Genomic DNA, 17,825 nt, shown 5'->3' with positions numbered 1-17,825 from the left:
AAGTATGAACATAATTTCAGCAGCAAATGGATAACGTATTATTGAAAACAGTCAGAGATATACCAGTGAAATGTAATAAATAATGCAGTAAATGAATAATCCTTTCTGTGGTATAAACATAGTAGATAGGATTAGAAGTTGCCATATTTGTGATGTAACCAGAATAAATAGCCCAGAATTTTAGACTGTTCACATCCAGTTACAGGCATAAATCTATATTTATCTTTTCAGCTCTTCTGCCCCAGAATCTTTGAGGCAATTTAACATCATTATATGTTTCTTGTGGCTTGAATAGGAATTAGTCATGGTACTGAGGTTTATACTTGTTGTCATTGCTGCTTTGTTTCTTTTAATTATTTTTTTTTATACAAAGTTCTGACTGCTTTTGCGAGGAGTCGGCATTAGGTTAACTGTTGCCAGGTATGGTCTGGGTCCTCTGTAAAGACCTTCAGGAAGGACCATAGCCTGGCAGAGGGTCAGGAGTGTGTGTCACTTCTGGAGAGGAATCAAGATGCTTTTAGGGTTTGGAGGGGGATGAAGAAATTTCCAGTTTAACTAAACAGGTTGAGGAGGGGAAACATCTGTGATTCTGTGAAACAAAGTTTTTTCATCTTGCATAAGCTTCAAGGCTGTTTCTGTATTTTGTCTGTGGACTCAAAAAAGCCTAACAAACAAAACAAAACCAGACATAAAGACCAACTGGTGTATGATGCTTATGTTAATGTTTGGACTCCCCCCCTTCTGGATGGGGACTCTAGCCACTATGATGCAAGGTTGTAGAATGTCTTTGACACAATAAATCCAGGATTGTGCTCGCAAATGAGAAATAAGTGACCGGATAATACATTTTGACGTGGATTAAACTTGGTGCCTATGGCCCTTTTGGCCCTAAGTGAAATGGGAATACAAGATCTATTGAAAGCCTATGACTTTGAGCTCATGAGTTACTTAGATAATTTTGACAATTCTTACCCTAAAATAATAATGGATGTGTTTGCTCAAAATACAGTAAATGATTCAAGTGAGTTAAGGAAGATTAGCAGAATAATATAAGGTTTTCTGCTACAGTGGTTAGAATTTCAGAGAAAAAAAAAAAAAGAGTTCAGTCTTTGTACTTGAAACAAGTTGTTTCCTATGTACTTTGAATTAATTTGTGCTCTCTGTGCCATTATCATAAATTATGGCCTTAAACCTTCCATAAATGCATTTTAAATTGGTATGCTTTAGTGAATGATTGGTTATTTACCAAGCAGCTGTACCTGTGCTACTCATGCATTAAGGATGTGGAATAAAAGTGACAGAACATTTTGAAAAGCTACCAAAATAAAAAGTTAACTGCTTTAAAAAATAAAAAACCAAACCCAAACATTTTTCTTTCATTGTTTCAGAGCAGTTCAGCCTTCACCTCTCCTGGGGATAAAGATGATGAGCTCATCAAGTCTCCATAACAAGTGTGGAGAATAGCCAAGATGAAGAAAGGTTAGATGATTTCTTATGTAGGGTAAATATTAAGCCCAAGTAATTATCACCAGCCATCAGCTGTGAAATAGCACTTAGACTATTTTTTAGGGATTTAATTGGCGTTTTGTGGCTTAATGTGTGCAAAACCTGACACATCTTGCTAAAAGATGACACACATTTGACTCCAGCAGTGTGGGAACTAGACATTTGAAGTTCCTTTTAGCCTGCCTTACATTCTGACATTTGAAAAATTACATATTAAAGTGTATTAAATATTAATATTTATCTTCTGATGGTAAGCTCAGCATCAAAGCACAATGGGAAAGCTTATGTGATGTTTAGAAATCTGCAGTCAAACATATGTCGCTTCTTATCAGAATCTGGCAATGGGCTTTGATGGGACAGTTGTCTTCAACAATTTGAGTTTCAAAAAAGCTAGGGGTGAAGGGGGCAGGATTGCCTTGGGGTATGGTGTGGTAAGCCCAGATTTTAGTGTTAAAGAAAAAAGGAATAAAGCATCTTCTCCAGAACTGTATCTTGGGCTATTAGTCTAACCCCGGTACACACTCAAAGTGGCACTTCATCCCCTGCTTAGTGGTGGCTAGAGAGCCTGCTGAACACTGGGTCCGGTGGATAGGCACCCCATCCAGCTGTACACACTGCTTTTGCCTCCTGATGGGAGCTCAGCCTTTTCATACTGTCTTAATTCCCTTCCCTACTAATCTGCTATCTGGTGACCTTGTGTTTGTTTATTCTTCAGAATAAGCTCTGTAGACCAAAGTGATTTGTCCAAGGTCACAAAGTGAGTCCATGGGACAGCCAGGAATAGACTCCAGCCATGCTAATGGCAGGTCGTTTGTTCCAGTGCTGTGGCTCCCAGACAAGGGCTACAACTCACATAAGGGCACAGCGGGTTGCTAGTGTAACAAAAATCCCGTTACCTCTGACATTCACCTTCCTGTTTTCAGAGGCATAAGATATCCTTCTGTAAGGTGGATACTGGAAAAAGTCTGGGAATGACCAAGCTAGATGATGCTCTTTTCTCTTCCCTAATGGTCCCAACTTGTGAAGCAATTTTTCCTTCATTTTATTGTGGTATGGAATCTGCCTTCTTTTAAATCTTCTCTAAGTGAAAGCCTTAAAAAACCCTAAGCAAATGTATCTAATTTTGTTTAATATAAACCAACCATTGAGAGATGCCACAGCAAGAAACTTGAATTTTCTGGTAATGGTCAAAACTGAAAATCCCTTAATATGCTATTGTTCAGTACATGTTCATTCAGCATTATGTTCAAAGCCGATACACTATTTTTCTCCTCTCTGGCCACTACTGAAGTAAATTATTTCTGTAAGCAGAAGTTTCTTATGGGCATGGAAATGTGTTTAGTTCCTTGAGTAGCAGCTTACACATAGGGAAATGGGTAGGGATACCAAATTCATATTCTTCCCTTTTCACATCCACTTTGCATTCATTTTTGGAAATAAATGATGACCCAGGTAACCTGTTTCTCCTTTCTATGTAAGCCATTTTATGCAGGTCTGTGGAGACCTTAATTTAAATAAGTCAGGCCAAAACTAGGAAGCTGTCCTAATAAGATCCTAAAGAATCAGGTCCCAATTTCCTAATGGGTATTTTTTTGCTTGTTTTCATTACTTTATTATTAATCTTCCTTAGCACAGGTGAATCTCCAGAGAGCTGGAGTTTGAACAAGATCTGGACCAGCATCCAAAAATCAGATGCTTGTCCAAATTATTCAGACCTCAGAAGTATGTAAACTAAAAGTGGAATGGTGATGAGATCATGTTTTCTCTGGAGATTTCTCATTTCACTATTACCCGACACAGAAAAAGAATAGGGGTGTTTGCTGCATATTGACACTTGTAGTCTGAGTTTAACTATAGAGGTGATCTCTCTCTCTTTTCAGCCCTGCCCTGAAGTACACAATTAAGAACCTCGAAAAAGGTTTGATTTTAATTCTGTAAGTAGGTGTATCCTGTATCTCTCCTCTGCTTTTCACCTGTCTACCTATCTGAGGCAGTAACACAGAAGTTAGTGAAAATCTGGTATTTGAGACTTAATATTATCAACTTGTCAAATTCTTTCCTGTGGAAGTTTTGACTGTAAACCCCAAAAGATTATACCTGACCAATGTATATTCTTCTGACAAGTAGCCACAGAGTGTAACAAAAGTCACAAAGAAGGGCATGTTTTGGTATTTCATTATTAATTTACTGTAGTGCCTAGCTGGAAAAAAATAAATGGAGCAAACAGGAGGAGTCTGCTAAGAGGAATTTTTTTTCCATAAAATCCATTGGTCATATGTATCAATAGTAAATTTCTACATGGTGTTAACCAAAAGTAGGTCCACTCAGAAGGGGAGAGGAGAAACAGCCCTAGAAAATCTTTCAAAGGCAGGTTAGCCACTTGTATCCAGTTCAGTAGTTCTCTCCATAAGTGTGTTTTACGTAGACATAGTCCCATCTGTTACATGAGCAAAGTCTAAACAGCTCTTCTGTGTGATAGATTAGGGGGAATTTAGCCAAATTATTCTTTCATAAATGCTTTCTATGTAGTCATTCAAGAGGCTTTTCAGATTCTCTCCAAATTCATTGGTATAATGAGCATGAAGACCTAAATTCATTCACTGAATCAGTACCTGAAAACTGTTGTCTGCTATCCCTTTTCTGAGCAAACACTTTCAACCTCAACACCCTTGTTCTGGATTTTTTCTTGCTGTTTGAATGGTTTATTACAGCCATAAACAGGTAATGCTTTGGATTTCCAATTAGATGAAATTGCATTTATGACATTTATGTTTTTAATAATACTTATAGATATATATGTATTAATGAATACAACAGAGGGATCTGTGAAACTTAGTTATGTATTGAGGTTAAATTCAAGTTTAGAATAAATGTGAATTGTGTAGCTTGGTTAAATTATGGATTTGTATTCACCACCTGCTGTCCTAACTCTTAAGTGAAACAGAGGACATTCAGTAGTTTTAAACTTTTAGACAAGATTAAGCTATGTTTTTCTGCTAATCGAGTGTATTACTATCACCTTTTAATAAAAATCTTTGCTTTGAGCAAGGGTACAGGGCAGAAAACGTACTACGTACTACTACGTACTACAGCTACCAAAGAAATAATGGTAAGTGATTACGTGTACTTTCTCTCCTGGGCAAGGTCCATGAATTTAAGGACTTTCTTGTATTAATAAACAGAATTAACAGCCTAAAAAATGGAATTGAAAGATTTTGTATCTTTCCTTTCCACTTACCTTTGCCAGTTGTTCATGAATTTCTAATAAGCTTGGTCTGCTGAGCTTATTCCCACTGATGCTGCCAGTGTTTCTATAATAATCAATTTTTGGAACTGGGTCCACTGTGTTATGGCCAAAAGTTTGTAGATAATACATTTTAGTGTGAGTATCATAGGGATGTAAACTAGCTTCTGTTTTCTCCCCATTTTGAAGGTAATTGTCATATAATTCTCTTTTTCCTGGTCTGTAACTGATTCTCACTCTGTTATGTGCTTCATCAGTAAAAGATGTTTCTTCATAATGTGGTGGGTCAGAGCCCACATCCTCTTGGGATGTTTCATTGTTGTCATGGCTTTCATTAATTATGTTAACTTGAAAGCGATTTGCATTTGGATCCAAGAATACATTTGGCGAATTATTCATTGACATCTTCAGGGATGCTGTAGACTTAGGTCGCTGGTCCGTTTACTCTTTTGTGGCTGCAGCTAGTTAGTTGCAGCTACAGCAAAGGGTTTAGTGCTTTTGCATAGGAAATCTTTGCTTGTAGAGCAATGAAGCTCTGAGAAATTTTTCTTGAAATCTCTATGCAGTCTTCCTAATGTTGTCCGCTGTGTTTCTGCCATAAAAAAATGTAAATAAAACATTTCTATTAACTTGCACAGTTAGATAAATTTTCCACCATAAGCTCTCCCTGCCTCACCAAATGTCCGTGAGACTTTCATCCTATGATTTGTTGAATAAAAATATAGTTGAGTCTAAGAGTTTGTGGGGATGTTTCCACCTGTGACAGATGCACTCGACCCCTTAACCAAACTAGCAGTAGTTTGGTACAGGCTCCAAAGGAGGTAAGGGCCTAAGTTATAAACGGGCCAAGAACTCCTCTAGTTTCAGTCTGTTCTCTGCAAACCCACAAAGGAGCAGAGTGACATAGTGAGCATTGATGCATATGAGTTTGGAACACCAATCATGCGATTAACACATGAATAGCAAGTGACTTTTCCAAGACTCATTTATCAGAGGAACAAAGAAAGTTGTGGGTACAGAGAGTCTCATGCATACCTTTTCCATTATATGTAATTTGACTGCAAGCCAACCACTTTATTCCATAAATATGACAGCCTAAGTGAGCCTTCTTTGAGCTCTCCCGGCTAAGCAGCCTGGCTGCATGGTGATGATCTCCCCTTGGGCTGGGACACCTCTCAAGGTTGCTCCTCGAGGCAGAGAGACCTTTTACCAATGGCAGATCTTTGGTAAGCAACCGATATCATGCATAACCTTGTGGTATGGTAACTTTGATATTGTCTTGGTAACTTTGATTTGTGTCTTGGTAGTTTTGAATCATTGTTCAAATGACTGTGCCGTACCGTAATAGAGTGAACCTTGCCATCGAACTTTGTTAAGTTGCACTTTTACAACATCATATTAAAACCACTTCTGCCAATACCTTTAATGGTGATTCTTTAATCGATCTAAATAACCCATTTGTGACAAATTGGCATAGTCAGCAGGATCCTAAATCAGGATTCATGACACCATCTATATAAAATGGGCTTTGGATCAGATTCTAAGTACCTAAAATTGATTTTCAAATATAGTATTTCTTTTAATAATGCAATGTTTAATTGAAGCCAGTGAAAATGTACGCAGTACAAAGGATGTGACACAAGAGTCCATGAAGTCCATTTACTGTTTATGTTCCACTTAAGTGTTATAATACCTTGTGTATTTCTCATAGTCTAGAATTAAATTTGCATAAAAACCTTGAATCAAATACATTTTTTTAAATTAACTACAAGAGCTAGGCTTTAAGTTTTCAGTAGTTACAGGATGGTGACAATTTATGAGCAGACAACATATAGTAAATTGTTCGTTTTTTATGTAAATAAAATTAATGTAATATGAAGGAATACATAGACAATTGAAACAGATCAAAAAAATAGCATTGAGTTCCCTAAATTATAATGGAGGAAATAAACAACTATGATAAAGTAATTATTGAGAAATATTAACAATCGTTAGTCCTAGGCATTGGAAGGTTCATAGAATTTTGCACTCAATTTTACATTTGTACACTCAAAACACCCTTTAAAATGATTTAAAAGAAATTGTAGCAAGTCATAGAATCACACAGGTTGGAAGGGACCTTGGGAGCTTATCTAGTCCAACCTCCCACTCAAAGCAGAGGGAACATTGAATGTAAATCAGGTTAATTAGGGCTTTCACCAGTCAAGTCTTGACATCCTCCAAGGACAGATTCCACAACCTGCCTTGTCAGCCTATTCTAATACTTAATTGTCCTCATAGGGGTTTTTTTTTCCCCGCTGTATATGGAGTTGGAACCTTCTGCGTGTCACTCTGTGACCATCATCTCTCACTTTCCTGCTGTGCACCTCAGTAAAGAGTGAGGCTCTGCCTTGTCAGAGTATTGGGGGGGCTGGTTAGGTTTCCCTAAGGCCTTATCTTCTTTTGTTTAAACAAGCCCCGTTTCCTTATAGGGCACGTGCTCCACCATTTTGGTGGCCCTCCATCAGACACATGCAAATTTATCAACATCTTTCTTGTGGGCAGTTGGGGGTGACAGGTAGACAGAAACTGGGTTCCAGGTGTGCAGTCTGATGAGTGCTAAATAGAGGGGAGTGATTGCTTTGCTTGATCTACTGGCTGTGGTCCTGTTAACACAGCCCAGGACACTGTTCAGCTTCACTGCTCCCAGGGCATGGTGCTGACTCCTCTGTAGCCTGCTGCTCTCCAAGTCCCTTCCAGGAGAGCTGCTCCCTGCCAGTGAGGCCTCAGCCTGAATGGTGCAGGGGTTAGTTTGTCTGAGGTGCAGGATTTGCATTTGTCCTTGTTGAATGTCATGAGATTCCTGTTGGCCCGTTCCTCTACCCTGTCTAGGTCCCTCTGAGCAGCAGCCCATAGAGAGGTGAACATATGATAGCTGTATAATCTGCCTCCCACCTCCGCTTTCCCACACAGACCCCCTCAAAAAACACAAACAAGCAAACAAAAACCCCAAGAACAAAAGAGGTACTTATATTTAAGGCCGTTAGTGGGTTAAGTACCTTTGCAGCAACTTACAGGGTGGCCTAGATGGCCCTGACATCAGCTGTGGAAACAGCAGCAATCCATATGTCTTGAAGCATACTTCTAAGGAGATAAGGGAGTGTGACTGTATAGACTTGTTTAATTCAGTAGGAGTCCTGGTGTGTTCAAACTGACTAAACCAGACCATGCTTAGACATTGAAACTCTGCAAGTGTATGTAAAAGCAGAAAGTTTTAGAAACAAAATATATCTCATAAAGGAATATATGAACTGAAAATCTGGGTAAATAAGCCCATTAGAGGCATTTTTTAAAGTTCTGTGCTTTCACAAGAGGTTGGACTAGATGACCTCCAGAGATTTTTTCCAATTTAAATTTCTCAGTGATTTTGTGAAATGCACGTGGCCCGTTGGTACTGAAAGATAAAATACTGCATCAATCCTTGGCAATGTAAATTTTCTCTAAAATTGCATATCAAAATTATAATTTGAAGAGCTGATAATCAAATGTCCTCCATCTTCAGTATGAGATATAGCTAAAACATATTTTCTCACTTTTTCCATCAGCTATATGTAATAATCTGATGTCACCTTTCTGCTATGATACCACTTTATAACCCCCTCATATTTACGTTGGTTTTTCTGCTTAATGTTTTGTAAGCCTCACAGCAACATGTTATATTTATTTAGTTTATTTTACTTCTACTGGGTTTGGATGATCAATATCATTATCATTATTACTACTACTACTACTACTACTACTACACATTTCTGATCATAGATAGCATTCTGCTTCCTTCAGCCTTTTCAAGTTGTAAGGAAGTGTTTCATCTTCAGGCATGGAGGAGCAAAACCAAATCTTTTGTCATTAAGATCAATGAAACTAGGTTTGTTTCCATCTCCATGACTGAATGAAATCCTGATTCTTTGATGACAATGAGACTTTTGCTACCAAGTAAAATGATTCTGTAATTTTACTGTCTTATTTCCATAATATTACTATTTTGCTAGGAAAAGAAAAGCCTCTTACCTTTCTGCTGTTCTTGAAAATAATACTTTGATTTTCACAGTGTATTTCCAGAAGTCTCTCAACTGTTATTTGCCATTAATTTTGTGGTTAGTATTTTACATTATGCATAAATAATCAAGTTTACCTTATTCAGGATAATTTAACCTACCATTCAATCCTGTGGTTGTAGGGAAGGACAATCTGCTTCTTTTATTCATGCATATAGTGTGTCCCTCTCTTTGAGGCAATACAGACTCTGCCTTATTGGCCAGAGTTTTCTCCTGCTTAATATGCTGAATAGACCATCCAATCCCTCTCTTTCAAAACATTTCTAGATGGTGATTTAGAGAGGCATTCTAGCTTGTTAACTATTAACCAGCAAATGTACCTATCCATTACAATTACTGGGTTTATGGTATTGCAAAATTTCTAAGGGGGGCTGAAAATACTTTTGTTATCTCCATTTCCCTCCCAGCTATGCCTGATTCTGTGCACAGATTGTGATCTATTTTTCAGTTCTGCATATATAGTAAGGGAGATAACAGGAGTTCAGGCTTCTGCTCTGCATGTTTTATGCAGAAGAGATTCCAGTGAAGTCAGTGGGATCAGTCATTGGTGGGTCCCCTTGTCCTATGTGCGGTTTTGAACCATTTGCTCCTAGCTCTGTTCAAAGTTTTGCTCTGTATATTTAAGGAAAACCTTTGAAAAATTATGTTCTGTGTGTTCTTGCTGGGAAGGCCAACTCCCTTGTCTTTTGGGGGTGCAGACCAGGGCAAGCGGGAAATGATGAAGCTTTGTAATCATAAGGGAATTTGATAATTGCTTCCAGCAATAGATTGGGTCAAGAACAAAAGTAGTAAGACAGTATTGGGGTTCTTTGGGTATGTTTGCTGTGTAGTTTAGAGATAACTGAACTATATTTAACCCAGATAACTTAAGTACCTTCAGCACTCTAACCTGACAGCACAGAGCTCAGCTGTGCTGATTAGGTGTACGTAAAAAGAATGGCAGTGTCAGGTCTCTGCAGTGGACGATCCTATCCAGCAATAACAGATCACATGAATCAGTGTACTGATAGCTACCTTTGATTTTGTGGTTAAATAAACTAGGTAAATGCAATATACTGAATCTCTGAGGTTCTGGCATTTTTTTCTTATACAGAATCTGAAGCAGTTGAAAAGCTCTTACATTCACAAAATTGTTTGGTTTATAATTCAAATGGACCAGTGTAGATTACTGTCGTCTGTTCCTCTCTTATATTCTTCAGACAGGGTATTCATGTCCTTCCCTGTACAGTCAAGTATTTCATGTTCCAAATGGCACTTGAGTTCTGCTGTTCCACCGGCTTCCTCTGCCTAGTATATTGGGCAAAAGGGACAATATGTATTTTTCAGAATACATGCAAAAGAAACCAACTGCTGTAACTGACCTCCTTGTCTTTGCTCTTCGTTGCAAACAGAGCTGTTTAGCAAAAGTGACAGTGCTTAAAATTCTGATGCCAACCTTAAAAACTGAATTGAATTTCTGTCAAGTACTGTCACACTTGCTAAACAGCTGTGTATATGAGGGTGACCTTGAATACCCAGTTTTAAGTCTCTACTTACACTGTTAGTTCTTCTGCCTTGATAGGATCTCCTATGACCAATTCTTCAGTTTGACAGTCCAGATCATACACTGTGCACAGTTGTAGGAGCACAAAGAGAAGAACCAGCTGTGGGAAGGGGCTTGAGAATACAGAGATCTCCCAACAGCTCTGGACCCCTGTCCCTTTCAGGGACTGGGTACAAATGGGTATGCAGCACGACCGTCTCTGCTTTGGCCTTGCCAAGCTGGTGTAATTACTGCTGGGTGCTGTTAACCAGACAGTTTAAGTTCCAGTTTAAACTGAATCATCTTCCGTAACCAAGTGGACTAAAAAATTGGCATGCCTTGACCGATTCAGCTAGACTGTAAGATTAGTTACTTAACATCTACTTTTTCACCTAAAATTTTTAATGATATGGGAGACACTGGTGGACTGGGACTGTGGTGGTGGTGGTGGTGGTGGTTCAGACTGGAGTTCTGAGCAGGTAATATATTTTGTATTGCTGAATGTTTATAGAATCAAAAATTTCCTTAATGATGTTTGTTTCCCTTCCACTAATTCTGTTTGACTTTCTGTTGCTGTAGAGTAGGAGGAGGGAGACCTATAAAAAAAATACTCTTATATGAGCAGGAAGGAATAGAACTATGCACTGTTTGCAGAAGACCACATCAAGTTTCACAGAGGAGAAGCAACGTACACTTTCCTTATAAACAGTCAGTAGTACAGCACCTGCTTTTCTTGGAAGGTGAGAGGTGAGTTAGCAATTGCTGTGATCTTTAGCTTTCTCATTAATTCCTTATTATCGGTAGTGCGTGGACCAAGCCTTATTCCTCTCATCTCAGCAACATGGACACACGCCTCTTGCAGGCACCTCCTCTGAGCCACAACCACTTGTTGTCCTCCATTTTTGTATTCTCAGTGTATAAGCACAGTCTCTGAGCTTCAGAAAGTTGTATCAGAAGAGAAGGGGAGGGAATTACCACTTAAGCATTCTCCATTCGTGTGCTTGTCTTTTGTTCTTCACCTTTCTCTCCAGCCTGTCATGAGACACAGTAGAAATGAGATTCTCCTCTGAAGAGGCAGATTTCATCTGATTCTTAAAATACTTTTTGGCCATGCTAACTTTCTCGTGAATTGTTTATTGTAGTATTTCTTTGCTGTTAACCATTTCTTATCTACCATTCTACTGTTCCTCAAATAAAAGAAACATGAAGTGCCTTTTGAGTTTGCAACAAATATTTATTTAACAAAATGGATGTGACCAACATATCTCCAAAATGCAGGTATGTTTAACAAATGTAACAACAGTTGGTTTCCAAAATGAAATCAACATCAAATTTAAGGCAGGATATTCTGTGAGTTTTCATGCAAGAGCATATTCAAATGTTCCTTTATCCAACCCCTCAACTTCATCTTCCCACGTAGAAGAAGGCATACTACTGTAGGGGTCTAGCAAGATTTTGAAGCATCTGATAATTAGAAGTCCCAAGAAAACACACAAAATCCCTACAAAGGCAAAGCCAGTTTTTTGCTCTAAAGTCAGAGGGAAGGCAGACATTTCGTTGACACTCATGCTGGCTGAAGTGTTGCTGCAGTAATTATTGCTCATCATTGGGCATCACATCCTGGTGCCTCTGTGGGATTTTCACCTCTATTGCTTCTTTGCCTGCATAGAAAAGTAGAATCAGTTTGGTTAGGTCTAAATGGAGTGTGTATATCTGAGCTGTAGCATATGAACATTTGGAAATGAAAACCAGCTTGGATTTTAGTAGTGTCCTGTTGTTTTTTCACATTTAAATTAATGTGATAAAATTCCAACTTTTAGCCTCTACACACCATCCGCTTACTAGCCTCTGTTATGAGACTGCAAACTCACAATTTTCTGGCTTTCTGTCTCCTCAAAACAGAGCAATTTCAGCACATGGCTATTGCAAACATCATTTTGTCAGACTGGGCACAAGCCTACAGATTCTGATTAGGCAATATTCACGGAGGTCTCCAGCTAGAGAAACCAGTATGGTTTCTGAAATGGCTCTACATCTCAGTCCTTAGACTAGTTAAACTCGCATTGACCTCAAAGAGAGATGCAGCCAAATAACGTGGGTTTGGCTCATGTAATTTAGCTTATAAATCTAAATAAATAGATCCAACTTGTAAAATAAAACATTGCGTGTGCAATTTTAGTTAAGTCTTGGGCTCCATTTTCAGAAAAATGCTGTGTGCATTTTCAGCTTGTAAGAAAGCGAGCATATTGGCAAAATTGCCCCTTCACCTTCCTCTATACACGTCCGCTCTTGTGTATGAGGAAAGATTGGTGGGAGAAGAGGTAACAGAAGTAAATTCCCTTCCCCTAGATCTTAGTTTTGTCTGTTTCTTCTCCTTGGTCTCTTGCCATTAAATGCATACATATCCTGCCATTTTTACAGGCATAGTAAACACCAGGTCTGAACGTGCTCCTCATGGAGCTCAGGGGACTGACCCTTACGTATGTCCTATGGAGGCAGAATGCTCGAGCATCTCCACCCCGCCATTGCCACCAGGAAAGCTCTGTGTGTTTCAAGCCAGGAGAGACTTTTATTTTTGTCTTTTTAAGAAGATCTTATGTATAGATTTTAGTGGGGGGGTGGGAATCGTTTTGCTTTATTTTAGGTTTTCCATCAGATATTTAAATCACATCTTTCTTTTGTCTCTATAGACAGCAGGAGAGTCGGAAGGACTGGGACATCAGAAGTGCCAAAGGACAAAGGCATTTTTATTCTAAGGTTGGAGCTTGAGTTTTTTTGGCTCTTGTTAACACCTATTTAACTAACGCCCCTCAGGGGAAAACTCTTTTTGTTAACAATTCAACAGTCTTTCCCCCCAGGGAATTCCCAGTATCCATTTATTTCTTGGCAGAGTAATTAGGCCACTGAGAGCTCTGTGCTGCCATGGCTACACTGCTTCTGGTACCTGTGCCGCTAGCCAGTTTAAAGGGAGCTCCAGTATCTCTACTCTGTACTGCAGTCATGGCTGAAAGGAGCCATATCCTGAGTCAGTCTACAATTCATAACAACAGAAAAAATAAAAAATAAGATTTGGTATTCCTGAGAAGAGAGAAATGGACAGAACTTTTTTCTTCTTTGGTGTCTCCTTTCTCACTTCAGAATTTGTGGGATTTTTTTAATATCCTAAAAAATGAAAATTTAAAAACAAGGATTAAAAGGACAAGACACAAGTCTCTCTTATTTTTGCAATAATCCTCAATATAGTAGGTATTAAATAATACGGTTTCCTATTACAGTCTTTACACATTTGCCAGAGCATAACAACCAACATTCTGTTTACTCTATAGAGCTGTGTATGAGATCCTTCCTTGTTTTGAATGATATTCTGCTCTTCGGGTCATGCTGTTTTAATTCCTGTGAAGTTGGGGAAAAGAACTAGATATAGCGTATGAGAATTAGAAGTAATGTCAACAACAATCATATTTTCTGAAAATAAATTGTAGATAAAGCCCACCTGCTGTACGGATTTTCATTGGGCATACTTCCAATTTTTCTATTAAGTTTGACCTTGCGTAGGAAAAAAAATCACAGGAAGTTCAATATCACAAATTTATGTCACAAATCAGTTGATTTGAACAAGAGCCAGTCAAGGAAAAAAATTACCTTCCAAAAGTCCTAGGACACTGGGTTATCAAAATTAAATTAAAGGCTTATATGGGAAAATTTCATGTAGACGCTACCTGGGAAAGCCAGACCCCCCAAAAAATATTGCTATCTTGAAAGACAAGGAGAGAAATCTTATGGATAGGCTGGGCATGGAGAACCCTGCATTTGAGCTCAGTCCAGAGAAATATGTATGTGCTTAAAGTGATATTTCTTCACCACAGAGAAGAATATGACTTCCAGTCATACTAATTTTGCAGGTTATACACTGGAATTAGTGGGATTTGTTTGTACATTATGTGCTTGTCAGGGGACATTATGGGACAGATCTCTGTGCAAAGCTTGACTGACACTGAAACATGGAGTGGTAAGAAATGGGTATCTTGGTCTTATTTGGCAAGAGTTTGGCTGAAACAGCTGCATGAGAAAACAGTGAGCATTTAGTTTGGGGAGGAATTGGTTCTGGGAAACTCTGATACGCAGCTTTGTGTTCCTCTCTTCCTTGTCCTGAATTTCAGAAATTCTAATTGAAGTCTTAAAGTTCACAGAACATTTTGCTCTAATTATATATCCCCAAAACTGTGGTACCAAGACTGACCTTGAGTGCCTTTCTATTGTTTTCACATTTTAGTGCTGCATACAGTTTAGATGTCCTCTCCCAGTTAGTCAGATATCCTTTTATTTGCTGCAGTGTATGTGTCAAGTCGTGAGTCAGACCGTGAATACTAACTAACGTGGCCTGGATCCAAAAAACCTTGAAGATAACCTTTAGGGCAGTATGATGGGGACAGGCATTATATCAGTTAGAATCTGCAGAGTCATTTTGTAGGGGCTGGCCTCAGACTGATCTCTTTTGACTTTTTTTTATAGGTCAAGACTCTACTCATCCTTTGACTCATTGCTCATATGAAAACACTGGCATAAAGAAAAGCTCCTTAACATCTGCTGTGAAGTAAAAGGCCACTGGAGACCCTTGTGGGACCAGAAGAAACAATCGGAGTCCTAGAGAAAACAGGAATGAGGAAAATAGCTTAGCACATAGACCACTGAGGTAAGGAGAACAGAGGTATGAGCTGGGGGTGCTGGCTGCACGTATGGAGGGTGAAGGGGAACACCATGGGCACTAAGTATTTTGAGGCAGCTGGAAGAAAGATGTTGAAATTCTTAATATTCTAGCAGCATCACCAGCCCAACTCTGCTAATGTTTGGTGTGGATCGAAGATCCCAGCCCCAGCTCTTTGGTGTCTGTGTGTCACTTTTTTCAGACCTAGCCTTCACCCTCATGTTTTCAGACATACTGAGAAAATTAAGAAAGTAGCCAGTAAGTGTTAAATAAAGACTTTCTCAATAACCTTCCTTGTATTTTGGGTGTCAGTCCTTCCCTCACAGAACCCCCATAGGGTTTTTTTGTAATGGCTCAGTACTGGAAATGAGTACCTTTAACATCTGCTCAAGCTGGGAGCATTCATCCTCTTGGCATGATTAAGCCTCAGGTGCCTGAAAACTCACTTCATAAACGATAGTGAAAACTCACTTCATAAACGATAGTGTGTACAAAATGGACTAAATCAGTTGCCATCTGTTCTCCCCTTGGATGTCTGCAGCCCAGCTGCTGGTTCATGGATCTGGTCATTCTGAAGGTACTTCAAATAGCTTCAGTCCTGGGCTTGTGTTTGAGTGACAGCAAACCTGACTTGAAAAGGTGTTGGTGTGGTTAGGGACATAAGCAGGCATCCTCTGAATTTCAGAAGCACCTCATTTGCACTTGACTAACTGTATTCCAGGAATGCTTATTGCAGGAATTGGGCATAGGAGGTGGTAGGGTGAATTAGCAATGGAGAAGACCTAATGAAACAGAAATCAGCATGAATTTGGAATTCTCCAAAGGGTCTGAGCTATCCGAGTTAACAGCACATGGCCAGAAATGCTGCAAAAACAGCTCTGTGACCACACAGCCAACCTGTCATGCTCATGTGCACACTGCATGCCCGTATTCTCTAAATTGCTGGGAAGATGACTGTCTCTTTAGGGGAAGGTTTCTAAGACAACGTACAGGGAGGTGTAAGGTAGGAAGGCCAGGGCATAGATGACCAGCAAATGAAGGCATGGCTAAATGTTCTGCAAGGATAGCAAAGCCCTGCAAAAACAGACGGTGGTTTTGCAGCACTCGGGGTACAGGCAACACTTTTTCACATAAATAGTATTCCCCTGCAAAGAAGCAGCAGCCGGGCAGTGACATTTCCAACCTTCAGACAATCAGTGAATTGCAGAGATGAGATTTTTTCCTTAGTAAATACACAAGCCTGGAGTCTCCATTGGACAAGAGCTCCAGTGCTGTGATTTCATATATGTGGTCTAGATTTGGATAATATAGAGAGGCAGAAACCTTCACTAGCATCATCCTTAACTTGTGAACGTGGAAAAGTGTTGCCTGCTTCCCCAGGGATGGAGGCAGTGAGAGACGGAGCACCTGCAAAGCAATTGTTGCTGTAGGATGGCACGGATAGCCTTCACTTTCATCGCCCTGCTTCCCTGGGAGGGCAGATTTACGCGTTTACCCACCTCGGCCGGCAGCCCGCACCCCCCCGGGGTGCCTCTCGCCCGCAGGAGGTGCGGACCGGGCGGTGCCGCAAGGTCAGCCCCGCCGCACCTCCCCGCCCGCCCCGGCCCGCCGCGCCGCCCGCGCTACGAACCCTTGTCCTCCGCGCCCGCGCTGCCCATGGTGGCGGAGTGCGGAGCTTTCCGCGGCTCCAGGCCCGGTTCGCCAGCTGTCGAAAGCCCAGGCTGGAGCCCCGACGGCTCCGGCCCAGGGGGACGGCGTCCCGGGCGGCTCGTCCGGGCTCCCCTCGCCGCCCGGCAATGCGGCCCCGCCGGGAGATGCTCACACTGCCCTAATTAAAAAATTAAACACGACCGCTGCTGCTACCGCCTCCTCCTCCTCCCCGCCCGCCCTCTTCCATCGCTATTCAGCCGCGCTCCTCTCCAACCCCCCTTAGCACGGATTAAACTGAGGAGCGTGGAAACTTCCTGTAAAACACTACGTGCGGCGCATCGGTAAGGGCCCGGCCCCGGGCCGCTGCGGGGCGGTGCGGGAGCGGCCCTCCTCCTCTCCGCTCCCCCGCCGCTCAGGCCGGGTAACGGGGCCTCTAAGGCAGAGGATGGAGGACTGGGCTGCGGTACCCGCAGGAGGGGGGCTGCCGCCCGCCGGAGCCGTAAGCCCCAGGACCGGCCGGCGGCGGGGCGCCGTTGCCGATGGGCGCAGCCCCGCCGCCGGTGCGGAGCAGGACCTGTAGAGCCGTGCTGGATGCAGCGGTGCCGTTCTGCTCGCCGTGAAACTGCCACCGTGCAATCAGCGAGCGGGGCTTTACGCACTGCTGCCGAGTTGCTTTGCGGAGTGAGCTAAAAGCCTCTTAGGCTGCATCTGCACTGTGGCCTCGGGTCCTCCCTGTAGCTTTAATCGTAATAACGATTAAAGCATAGAACATGTGGCGACATATGGCTGGGAGCCGCTGTTGGTGCGGAAGCCTAGACCTCACTTTCTATCCTTTCATTAGCTATGTTTAGCTGATGCTGGTTGTATATTAGAGAGGCTTCCATTTGCTACAACAGCAGGTGTTTAAGGTGGATAAGGAAAGAGGATTTCTTCTCCCAAAGCAGGATCTGTATATTGCACTAATAAACAGCAAAGCTGTTTTAAATGATAGTGATTCCATTTTTGTACGCCACCCTGATGAATACACCCTGCAGAGATGCATGTGGCTCAGTGGAATGGGACTGTATCATAGTGCCATACATTGTGAGATTTTTTTAAGGCTAC

General features: G+C 40.9%; 2 protein-coding genes and 1 long non-coding RNA gene across 5 annotated transcripts in view; 1 reads left to right on the top strand and 2 right to left on the bottom strand.

The window, feature by feature from the left end:
• Window positions 1-5,173, bottom strand: part of SLC12A1 (solute carrier family 12 member 1) — a 47,317-nt gene extending 42,144 nt beyond the window's left edge. For both annotated transcript variants that reach the window (XM_054837559.1, XM_054837558.1), the window contains exon 1: window positions 4,745-5,173. In XM_054837559.1, the coding sequence (XP_054693534.1) occupies window positions 4,745-5,155 (411 nt within the window). In that variant the 5' untranslated portion in view covers window positions 5,156-5,173. The remainder of the gene's footprint in view (window positions 1-4,744) is intronic.
• A 705-nt stretch (window positions 5,174-5,878) lies between these two features.
• LOC129211038 (uncharacterized) lies at window positions 5,879-15,544 on the top strand. The gene is made up of 4 exons (XR_008578723.1): window positions 5,879-5,976; window positions 10,946-11,113; window positions 13,057-13,123; window positions 14,879-15,544. It is a non-coding gene; the product is annotated as an uncharacterized LOC129211038 (long non-coding RNA).
• On the bottom strand, window positions 11,110-16,908 carry CTXN2 (cortexin 2). 2 transcript variants are annotated; one of them, XM_054837564.1, is made up of 3 exons: window positions 16,702-16,908; window positions 13,860-13,912; window positions 11,110-12,027 (listed from the first exon to the last, which is right to left on the bottom strand). In XM_054837564.1, the coding sequence occupies exon 3, from the start codon at window positions 11,971-11,973 to the stop codon at window positions 11,725-11,727; it is 249 nt and encodes an 82-aa protein (XP_054693539.1). In that variant the 5' UTR covers window positions 11,974-12,027; window positions 13,860-13,912; window positions 16,702-16,908; the 3' UTR covers window positions 11,110-11,724. The 2 variants fall into 2 exon arrangements, with proteins under 2 accessions (XP_054693539.1, XP_054693538.1); XM_054837563.1 differs by lacking the exon at window positions 13,860-13,912 and having other exon boundaries at window positions 11,571-12,027; window positions 16,702-16,904.
• Between the last annotated feature and the right edge of the window lie 917 nt (window positions 16,909-17,825).

The sequence above is a fragment of the Grus americana genome, chromosome 10 (genome assembly GCF_028858705.1).
Source record: "Grus americana isolate bGruAme1 chromosome 10, bGruAme1.mat, whole genome shotgun sequence".
NCBI classification, from domain to species: domain Eukaryota; kingdom Metazoa; phylum Chordata; class Aves; order Gruiformes; family Gruidae; genus Grus; species Grus americana.
This window is presented reverse-complemented; position numbering and strand designations above follow the sequence as displayed.

Coding starts and splice junctions, on each gene's coding strand:
- CTXN2 (XM_054837564.1), bottom strand. CDS start 11,973: ATGATGAGCAATAATTACTGCAGCAACACTTCAGCCAGCATGAGTGTC.